Consider the following 11,565-nt stretch of genomic DNA (forward strand, 5'->3'; position numbering starts at 1 on the left):
TTTTCATATGAGTTTTCCCGTATATCATATGTTATCCTGCATTCCTGCTGTATGTTTTATTGCTGTCAACGATCGGGATTAAATATGTTTAGATCGGACGGCAAAAAAGAAGGTGCCATTGTGTATTGTATTCGATACATCGCCGTAACTCATGTTTCTTTGTCGCCGTCTGCACGTGCCACGTGCAGCAGCTATAGAACCGCCTTGTGATAAGCGTTAAATGTTTTCCCCACTCCTCAGTTGCTCACCCAGTCGCCTCTCCTCTCCTCTCCTCTCCCCTCCCATTACTCCGATCCCCAAATCGGCAAACCCTAGAAGAGATCAGGAATCACAATGTTGGATCAGTGGCTGCCATCGACTTTGGCCTCCATATTTGGCTGGTTCACGCCCACCGTCCTCTTCGTCCTTGTCAACCTCGTCATCGGCACCATCGCCATCGCCTCCAAGTTCTCCTCCCACCACCACCACCACCACCACCACAACCACAACCAGGCGTCCGCCCCGGCGCTCGATGAGGTCGCGGCAGCCTATCCCGGGGGCTACCTCTTCCGCTCCCTTTCCCGTTCCCCATCCCTCGTCCTCGACCGCCTCCGCTCCTTCAACCTCAACCGCCACGTCGTCGAGCTCTCCCCTCCCCTAGAGGCGGACCAGGCGCCGCATTTGGGCGCCAAGGAGAAGGAGGAAGAGGCGGACGACGAGCACCAGCTGCATCTGGATCGCAGCCAGTCCGACGCGCATCCGACGGGCGGGGAGATGCCGCCGAAGCTGGCGGTGAGAATAAAGAAGTCGGCCAGCGAGAAGTCGCCGTTCGCACACTTCGAGGAGACGGAGATCGAGAATGCAGCTGCAGCCTCGAGGGAGGCCGCCGATCAGGTGGAAAACGACGGCGTCGGCGGCGGCGAGGTGGACGCGCGGGCGGACGACTTCATTAACCGGTTCCGGCAGCAACTGAAGCTGCAGCGCCTGGACTCAATCTTAAGGTACAAGGAGATGCTTGGCCGTGGATCCACCTAGAGAACAAGATTACTACTAGAATGAGTACTAGAATTAGCGTCTGTCGATTTCGTTGTGCCTCCTGTTGCTCAGAACGGCCTTGCGATGCATTAGTTTTAGGTTTGTCTGATGCATTTGGTATTTTTATTTCTAGTGTCGTTTATTATTATTGTTGTTATTATTATCAAAAGTTTTTGTGCTTCATCATGCCATGGGTTCCCAATTCGATCCGATTGGATGGTTGTGATTCCAACTACTACTGGCCGGCGCATCGTATCTATTTTGTTCTGTAATCAACCGCTGTGCAATAATGATTGATAGTTCCTCACGTGTGTTAGGGTCTAAGCATGGTTTAAATGTTTTGATATGGGTGGTGGTGGTGTAAAATGAGCTGCACCGCGGCCCTACCTGACAGGACGCGACGAAGGGGCTCGGCTCGTGGGTTAGACCAGACACTATAAGGACCTAGACGACTCGGCAAAACGAGGTCAAGAGAGTTGTGTCATCCTTTACCTTCTGCAAGGAATCTTAGAACTACGACTAGTTGCAAAGTGAGTAGATATATGAGGCGGAAGGTCCAAACCCCTTAGTTCTTGGATTTGTTAGAAGTTGAAAAGTTATACTTGAATGCATGAACGATACTAAATGTTTAATATATATATATATATATATATATATATATATATATATATATATATATATATATATATATATATATATATATATATATATTTATATTTATATTTATATATATTTATTTATTGATTCGGTTTGAAAATCAAGAATACGGAAATGTCGGAATGAAGACGTGGATGGAATGTTGATCAAGTCACGGTGTCTCGGAGGGGGATGTGCTGAGATGACTTCTGTGTTGATCAAGTCTTCATAAGTTCTCTGGTCAACACTACTTGCAGCCAGTGACCGAGTCGTCTCGGTCTTTGGTATCCCGATGCTCGAGGCAGATCCAACGAATGTATAAGTAATAGACTAATACTATAATAATCAAATGAATGAGAAGTGAGTACGGAAACGTACCCTAACCCAGGGGGCGCCCTCGGATGGGACGCTGCTCAAGTTGTTATGTCTTGGAAGAGCAAACGATCAAGAGCAAGCTGAAGAGCTGGATGAACGCAGTGGTCTGGAACCGGAAACGACCTCGACACACAGTCCAGGTTATGATATCGGCATGCGGGTCGGGATAAGATATCGGCATGCAGATCGGGATAAGATATCGACACGTAGGCCGGGACAAGATATCAGCACGTAGTCTAGAATACAGCGTCAGTACACAGACAAGAATACAACATAAGCACATAAGTCGAAATACACCAACGACGCAAAGGCCGAAACACGATAGTGAGGTATGATCTGATCAGATGGCGGCGATAACTGGCGCGGGGCAATGATGTGTATTGGTTGTTGGTGAAAGGTGTTGCGGCGCGTTGTGGCTACCGACATGGGATGATGGCGGTAGCGGCCGGATCGGAGAAGAGCGACACTAATCCAGAGGCGCTGGTGAATAGGCGGCAGAAGGGGATGCGGCGCATGGGTAGATCTGGTGGAAAAAGGAGAGATCACTGGAACTGGGGATTCGCACGAGGAAAAGAAAGTGGCGACCATAGCATGAAGCTGCGATGTGCGAAGGGAAGGACCGACGACACCGGAGGCTGCTTGATCCAGTAGACGGTGAAGGCAACGAGAGGGGCCATGGGCTGTGGTATCCCGAGCGAATGGAGAGGGGAGCCAGCGCTCCCACCGGAGATCAGCGGGGTCATCAGCAAGGAGGCGCCAGATGAAGAAGTTGGCAAGGTGTTAGTGAGAGCCTTCGACGAAGCGATGTCGATCGGAGATGGTAGCGTGTCTTACTTTGCCCCTTCGGTTGCTGATTACGGCGCAGGAGAAAAAACCTCCCTTCTTGTGGTGTGGTGACGGCTTGTGTGAAGGTCCGGCCAGCGGCGACGGGGGAGGCGACGCGATGGTGTCGGCATGGAGAAGGCTGCTCAGAGGAGCTGCGGCGAGTCTGTTCAGTGGCTGCTTCGCGAGGAGGAAGAAGAAGAGGAGAGGTGGTCGTCACCAGCGTCACGAGGAGAAGGAAGAAGAGGAGAGACGGTTGTCACCAGCGTCGCGAGGAGAAGGAGGGAGAGGAGAGGCGGTCGTTGCCGGTGGCCGTCACTTGAGGGCGGCAACGGCGAGAGAGAGAGAAGCCTCTCTTCCTCCCTGTAGTTGGCGGCGACCAAGCCCAGCCGAAGGAAACCTCTTTCTCCTTTAATGCCCTACCCCGTGAAAGATTGAAATACCCTTCCTTCTTACCATAATTCCTTCTCTACCCTTTATCTATATCCGTATCACAAGCCTCCCTTCCAAGTCTAGTCGAAGGAGACACAAATCCGACTGACTAGACCAAGCACAAAACAAACTCGCTACTAGAATCAGATCGCTAGGCTCGTCTGTCACGTCGAACGAGTAGCGATGGTGATGCCGAGTTGAACAGGGGATAAAAAGTCGAGAAAGCAACCGAGCGAATGCTTAAGGAGCACTCGATCGCATAAAAGTGTGTCAAGCTTAATAACGTATGGAATGTCAAGCTGAGCGACATAAGAAATAGTATAAAACGCATGCCAAGTAAGCAATTGACCGAATACCGAGGGAACCCGAGTGATATAGAGAAGATGATCAAACGATGCTGAGTAGAACGATCGGGCGATTATGTAAATGCCAAGCGAGAGATAAAAAATAAGTGCCGACCGGACGATGGATGAGGAGCAAAGCGACGAGTGAGACACAAGCAGCGGGTGCATGACCGAGCGACGAACAAGAAACGGACGACTAGTGCAAAGGGGGAACGGCGAGTGAGTCGCGAGCTATGAATGTCAACCAGGCTGAGTGTCGAATAGAACGACAACCATCCCAGAATTTGACCGAACATCTGAATGGTACTTGGGCGGTAGGATGACTGCCTAGTGGGTCGGAAGACGATGGGTGAGCGATGTCAAGCGCGCGACCGAGAAAATGTCATCTGAGCGACCAGACAATAGAGAGACTGATGGACGAGTAAAGCCGTGAGCATGACCAAGAAAGGCTGACTAGGCAACCGAGCAAAAAAGACAATGTGCAAGCGATGCTAAGCGCACGACCGAGAAAATATCAACCAATAAATCGAGAGAACGTCGATTAAGTAGCCATAAGCATGTCAAGCGACAAAAATGAGTGGCCGAGCGGACAATTAGGTGAGCAGTGGATACAGAGCGATCAATCGGGATAATGCCGAGCGGGCGAATGTCGAGCGGGCAAATGTCAAGTGGCCAAATGTCAAATGGGCAAATGCCAAGTGGGTGAATACTGAACAGACGAGCGCTAAGCAATGAATACCAAACGGATGCCAAGCAGGCGATCAAACGAATGTCGATCGTGTGATAGGGCGAATGCTAAGTGAGCGACCCAAAGAATGTCGAGTGGTGCAAAGCGAACGCCCAAGCAGTGCCGAGCACATGATGCGAATGGAAAGACGCTGGACAATCGGTGTTAAGCACGTGATCGAAAAAATGCCAACCGGATAATTGAGAGATCACCGGGCGAGTGAATGCTCAGCGACCGGTTGAGGAAATGTCGAGCGGGCGAATGCTGAGTGAAGAATGTCGAGCGACGAATGCTAATCGATCACTAGGGGAAAGCTCGGGCGGACGAATGCCAAGTGAAAAATGCCAAAGCGGCGAATGTGTATAGATCGCTCGAAGTAATCTCGATCGAGAGAATGTCGAGCGAAAAAGGCCGAGCGTCGAATGTCGATCGGCTATTGCCAACCGATCACTCGGGATAAGCTCGGGCGGGCGAGTGCCGAGTGACAAATGCCAAGCGGCGAATGTGTATCAGTTGCTCGAAGCAATCTCGATCGGGAGAATGTCGAGCGAAGAAGGTCAAGCACCAAATGTCGAGCGGCTAATGCCGACTGGTCACTCGGGGTAAGCTCGGGCGGGCGAGTGCCGAGCGACAAATGCCAAGCGGTGAATGTGTATCAGTTCCTCAAAGCAATCTCGATCGAGAGAATGTCGAGCGAAGAATGCCAAAGTGACGAATGTTTATCGGTCGCTCGAAGTAATCTCGATCAGGAGAATGCCGAGCGTCAAATGTCGATTGGCTATTGCTAACCGGTTGCTCGGGGTAAGCTCGGGCGGGCGAATGCTGGGCGAAAAATACCAAAGTGGCGAATGTGTATCGGTCGCTCGAATCAATCTCGATCGGGAGAATGTCGAGCAAAGAATGCCGAGCGTCAAATGTCGATCGGCTATTGCTGACTGGTCGCTCGGGGTAAGCTCGGGCAAGCGAATGCCGAGCAAAAAATACCAAAGTGACAAATGTGTATCGGTTGCTCGAAGCAATCTCGATCGGGAGAATGTCGAGCAAAGAAGGTCGAGCATCAAATGCCGAGCGGCTAATGCCGACCGGTTGCTCGAGGTAAGCTCGGGCGGGCGATGTCGAGCGGCAAATGCTAAGCGGCGAATGTATATCAGTCGCTCGAAGCAATCTCGATCGAGAGAATGTCGAGCTAAAAAGGTGGAGCGTCAAATGTCGAGCGGATAATGCCGATCGGTCACTCGGGGTGAGCTCGGGGTCGCTCAACTGTTAGGGGTTTAAAGTCTCCGGTTCCCCTTAAGGAAGTCAGGTCGGTCACTCATTAAGGTCTCCAATCGACTAGATGTTGAGCGGAGGAAGCACGCTCGAAAGTTTATAGTCGCTGCTCGATTATTAGGGTTTTAAAGTCTCCGATTCCCCTTAAGGAAGCCAGGCTGGTCACTCTTTAAGGTCCCCGGTCGACTAGATGCTGAGCGGAGGAAGCACGCTCGAAAGTTTATAGTCGCTACTCAACTGTTAGGGGTTTAAAGTCTCTGGTTCTTCTTAAGGAAGCCAGGCCGGTCATTCCTTAAGGTCCCCGATCAACTAGTGATGAGCGGAGGAAGCATGCTCGAAAGTTTATAGTCACTGCTCGACTGTTTATACTGAAATTTAAAGTCGTTGGCTATTTTAAGTTTTAAAGTTGATGTTCGGCTATTTTAAATTTAAAGTCAACGTTCGACTGTTAGCCTATGATCGGAGAGCTAAGTCCCAGGACCTTGATCAAGGAGATGTACTGCTAGTCCTTGCTCGGGGAGCTATACCCTCAGTGCCTGATTGCGGGGTTGTACTAAATCTTACGACCGAAAGAGAATATATAATGGAAAAAATGACTTGTTGATCAACCGCGGATTTGACTCGGCAAGTGAGGAGAATCGAAATCCACCGGGGTCATGATAATGATATAGTTCGCCGATGTCGTCCATCTTCACGTTACGTTCCAGATCAGGCGAGAGTTCCCACAGATGGCGCCAAATTTGATCCTGTCTGAAAACTAATAATAAGGAACTGCTGGAATGATGACATGGATGGAATGTTGACCGAGTCACGGTGTCCGGGAGGGGGGGTGTGCTGAGATGGCTCCTGTGTTGACCAAATCTTCAGAAAGTCCTCTGGTCAATGCTACTTGTAGCAAGTGACCGGGTCGCCCTGGTCTCTGGTATCACGATGCTTGACGCAGATCCAACGAATGTATAAGTAATAGACTAATACTAGAGTAATCAAATGAATGGAGGAGTGAGTACGAAAACATACCCTGGCACAGGGGGCGCCTTCGGATGGGGAGTTGCTCGAGTTGTTATGTCCTGGAAGAGCAAACGACCATGAGCAGGCTGAAGAGTTGGATGAACGCGGTGGCTCGAAATCGGATACGACCTGGCACGCAGTCCGGGTAATGATATCGGCACGCAGGCTGGGATAAGATATCAGCACGCAGGCCGAGATAAGATATCGACACGCAGGCCCAGACAAGATATCGGCACGTAGGCCGAAATACAGCGTCACTACACAGATAAGAATACAACATAAGCACATAAGTCGAAATACACCAACGGCGCGAAGCCAGAACACGATAGTGAGGTATGATCAGATCGGATGGCGGCGATAACTGGCGCGGGGCAATGATGCGTATTGGTTGTTGGTGAAAAGTGTTGCGGCGCGTGCGCTGCCGACATGGGATGATGGCGGTAGCGGCCGGATCGAAGAAGAGCGACACTAATCTAGAGGCGCTGGTGAATAAGTGGCAGAAGGGGATGCGACGCATGGGCAGATATGGTGGAAAAAGGAGAGATCCCTAGAACTGGAGCTTCGCACGAGGAAAAGAAAGCGGCGACCATAGCATGAAGCTGTCGATGTGCGAAGGGAAGGGCCGGTGACACCGGAGGCGGCTTGATCCAGTAGATGGCGAAGGCAACGAGAGGGGCCATGGGCTGTGGTATCCCGAGCGAATGGAGAGGGGAGCCAGCGCTCCCGCCGGAGATCAGCGGGGTCATCAGCAAGGAGGCGCCAGATGAAGAAGTTGGCAAGGTGTTGGTGAGAGCCTCCAGCGAAGCGATGTCGATCGGAGATGGTAGCGTGCCTTACTCCGCCCCTCCGGTTGCTGATTGCGGTGCAGGAGAAAAAACCTCCCTTCTTGTAGTGTGGTGACGGCTTGCGTGAAGGTCCGGCTAGCGGTGATGGGGGAGGCGTTGTGATGGTGTCGGCGTGGAGAAGGCTGCTCAGAGGAGCTGCGACAAGTCTATTTAGTGGCTGCGACACTAGGAGGAGGAAGAAGAGGAGAGGCGGTCGTCGTTGGCGTCCCGAGGAAAAGGAAGAAGAGGAGAGGCGGTCGTCGCGAGGAGAAGGAGGGAGAGGAGAGGCAGTCGTTGCCGATGATCGTCACTCGAGGGCAACAGCGGCGAGAGAGGGAGAAGCGTCTTTTCCTCCTTGTAGTTAGCGACGGCCAAGCCCAGCCCTAAAGAAACCTCCCTCCCCTTTTTCTCTTTAGTTGCACAACCTCTTTCTCCTTTAATGTCCTACCCCATGAAAAGATCGAAATATCCTTCATTCTTACCATAATTCCTTATATATATATAGTCAAGAGGATGTCACAATCAAAATGAAAGTGATAAGGCGGTTAAAGTCAAGGAAGAGAGCATTTCCTATCTAACTTTGTTATTCGTCCAGTGCTAAGGCTCTCATGGCCAACCCGATCGGATTATAAGTTGTTCAGAGGAAGGTCAATCGACTTTTAAGCCGGTCGAACATAAGTGGTTTAGTGTTTTATCCTTGAATGGGGAAGATAGCATGTCCAATCATTCAATAGCTGACTGAGTTGCAAGAATGTCTAACCCACCACACAATCAATCAGCTATAGGTCTGGTCAGCATAAGGGCCAACCTTCTCAATTCTTATAAATCTCTCTGCACACATCCGGTCGATCCTATTATTGGTCATCCCTATAGGCTTCCACACGATAATATGCCTGTGTATTCACACAGTAATAGAACCGATTGGATTTATATGGCTCCATACCCTTCCCTTATATGCACGAGTGTAAGGTATCTCTTTTTATAAATCCGGTCAGAATTCCAAATCTCTGGCTCACTTTTCCTATACCTTATAATACTGATGATTGTTTTAAAGTACCGATCGAACCTCTCAGAACGTAGCTCTATTTCTCTGGGTAGCTCATTACATGCTCGGTCGGATACAAGATCGACCAGACCTAAGACACTTAACTTCATATTGCTTATCGGATGAATTTCTTGCACGCCTAATGCATACGGATTACTAACACCATTCAGTACATAACCAAATAGCTTAATATGAGGACAAACATAAATATGGTTGGCCTAATAGGCTGGCTAAGATGTACTCAGCAGACAACATAAGCAAAGAATTCTAACAGCATGTCAGGATAATGACCATATCTCAGAGAATATTCTTCTGGAATATTCTCTGAAGATTATCATGTCTCTCATCAGCCGACCACTTATGACAGTATATTACTTTAACTGCATGATCAATGATATAAGCTATAAATGACAAAGGAAGTCCACATGTGGGTAAGGAAAGATTTCTCGAATAATTATTGCACAGGTTGTACAATTTCTGTTACCCGACAACCTTGACAGTCTTTGCCACATCATGATTACAGAAGTTATGATAGGTGGTATATAAAGGAGGGATCCTCTCCATTGAGAAGGTACATTTTTCAACATCTCAGGCTTATTCTCGTGCGCACGTTCTCTACTATTCTTTATTTACCTGTTCAGAATTCGTACTAAACTTGAGCATTGGAGGGTCTTCGCCAGAGACTCCCCTTAGTTTCTGGGCACTGACATTTTCTTTGCTCGTCTTAGTGTGCGCATGACCGAAAGAAAACCTTTCCTTGGGGTAAAAAGTTTTATTCCAGTCTACAACCAAGCCACCATTGACAATGTGCCATCTCTTCAGTTTTCAGGCAGGATCATTGACACTGTCTATAGGAAACTTCTTTGCCTGAATCTGAAGCTTAGAGATGGAAGAGGTTGGATGATGCACCACTGTCACATTAACTCAAGAAGAGTTGGAAATGCTAATTAACGTCCAAGCACAAAAATTGTTACAGCAGCAATAACAAGTACCTACTAGTGGTACTATACCACCACCTAATCCTGTCGCGTCGACAACAACATATCAAAGGGAAAGAGGAGCTCGGGAGGGAGGCCCGATGGATCATCAACCCATTCCACCAACGGTCGTCATAGACCTTATTGTCCGCCAGCCCATTTGCCTCCTGCACCTCACTCACCAATCTCGGACCATCGAGCACTCTTCCGTACGCCACCTAAGTACGTGAGGTAAGTCTAGACATATACGTCATAGACATAATTCCATTAGACAACTACTCTCAATAGGAATTATCATTTTTGACTATGTGAGGTCAAAGGATAACCTAGCTGATGCGCTAACCAAAGGGTTAAATCGAGAGTTAGTTGCGAGCTCATCAGAAGGAATGAGCTTGATGTCGTTTTCAGCGTTCAGTGCAGAGGACACCCAACCTATGCTGACTGGAGATCCCAAAAACTAGGTTCAAAGGGATAACTAATTTGCACTAACTAGACACACTGTGGGGGATAACCCAATGAAATAGTGACTAGACCAGGGTAAGTTGATGGACTTTTAATGATCAAGAAGAGTAGATGACAACTCTTGAGGGATCACCTATGTGAGAAAGAAGTGAGGCCGCTTCAAAGAGAATTGGAGGCACAATTCTTAGAGCTTCTAACATAACCAGGCGTATTCATGGCCAAGAACGAACACATTCATGAGAACTGAGTTGTATCAGATAGAGTCTTGGGTCAGATTTGTCACTGCTAACATAAACGATAATATAGTTCAAGGACATTGTGTTTACTATCAACCAGTAACCAACCAGATCTTCACAAGAGAAGGTTCAAAGGATAAAACCTATCTATCCTATACTTGACTCAACTGCTGAATGTTATCACATACTCTATCTCCATTCATGTGGGGGATTGTTGAATAGAAGTAAATGGAGAAGAGGTGGAAGAGGAAAGAGACTCCATTGTGAATGAGACTTTAGTCCTATATTGGGACTTTCATGGCATGATGGTTGGTTTAATGGTTGGTTTATATTGATTCACATGCATTGAGGATGTGAACAAATACATGGGGAGAGACTCTCTATCACGCGTGGGTGTGCAGGGGGTGCAAATCCAGGGCTCGGATTGAATTGAACCATGTTGACTCGCGTGCGGGCACGACCTGTGCGCCGAATGCCGGACTGGTCGGGGAAAAATTAGCCCAAGGAGAACAACCAACTTTTTCCATGTAAACCTTTTTGCTGCTATCTAACTGATGCATTAAAGTCGAGATTAATGTAGAATCAAAGCAATCGAGCGATAATAAGTGAAATGGTGGGTGTTTCACTGCTCGCCAAAGTAATGATCATTAATCAACCATTTATTGGTTGATACTCAGAATATCGTACCGATTCCCTTGTACAAAATTTTGTACAAGTCCTGAACCATTCCCAACAATCTATTGTGTTCTTTAGAAATTAAATTTGAAATCACAAACGGAACTTAACATTATTGATTCCAAATTCAACTTATATGTTCTTAGTGGTTTAGACTTGGATCGCAAACGATGCTTAACATTATTGATCCAAATCCACTCATGTTACAAATTCAATTGAATATTAATTTCAGAGATCGGCTTTTAGGTTAAACATGGCGAGGCACTAGACCTTCTTGGGTATGGGAGCATCCACCACTTCCTAGACAAAGTCTTTCAACGAAATTTAATATTTAATTTCCTTATAGTAACCCTAGGTTTAACCAAAAAGAACAATCGAATCACAAGTTCGAAAAACAAAAGAAACATAAAATCGAAAACATAAATTCAATTACCTAGATTCATTAGTCTCTTGTGTTTGGTATTTCAAGATTTAAATAAATGGATGAACTAGTTATGATGTGGAAACTAATAACTAGTTATACCTTTTATAGCTTATAGACCTCACGATCTTCTACCGTATTCCTCTTCTTATCTCGGACGTCGTGTGGGTGACGATCTACCGAGACAAGAATCCACCCAAGCCTCCTTCTTCTCCTTGCAAGTTTCGGCCACCAAGCATCTCCTAGAGATGAAGGTCTTCGACCACCAACCAAGCTCCAAGGGATGCAAAGAAACAAA

General features: G+C 47.8%; 1 protein-coding gene across 1 annotated transcript; it reads left to right on the forward strand.

Moving 5' to 3' along the window:
• The first annotated feature begins 333 nt into the window (after window positions 1-333).
• LOC121999578 (pathogen-associated molecular patterns-induced protein A70-like) lies at window positions 334-1,014 on the forward strand. Its single transcript, XM_042554240.1, has one exon. The coding sequence runs from the start codon at window positions 334-336 to the stop codon at window positions 1,012-1,014; it is 681 nt and encodes a 226-aa protein (XP_042410174.1).
• The last annotated feature ends 10,551 nt before the right edge of the window (window positions 1,015-11,565 follow it).

Source organism: Zingiber officinale, chromosome 7A (assembly GCF_018446385.1).
Source record: "Zingiber officinale cultivar Zhangliang chromosome 7A, Zo_v1.1, whole genome shotgun sequence".
NCBI classification, from domain to species: Eukaryota; Viridiplantae; Streptophyta; class Magnoliopsida; order Zingiberales; family Zingiberaceae; genus Zingiber; species Zingiber officinale.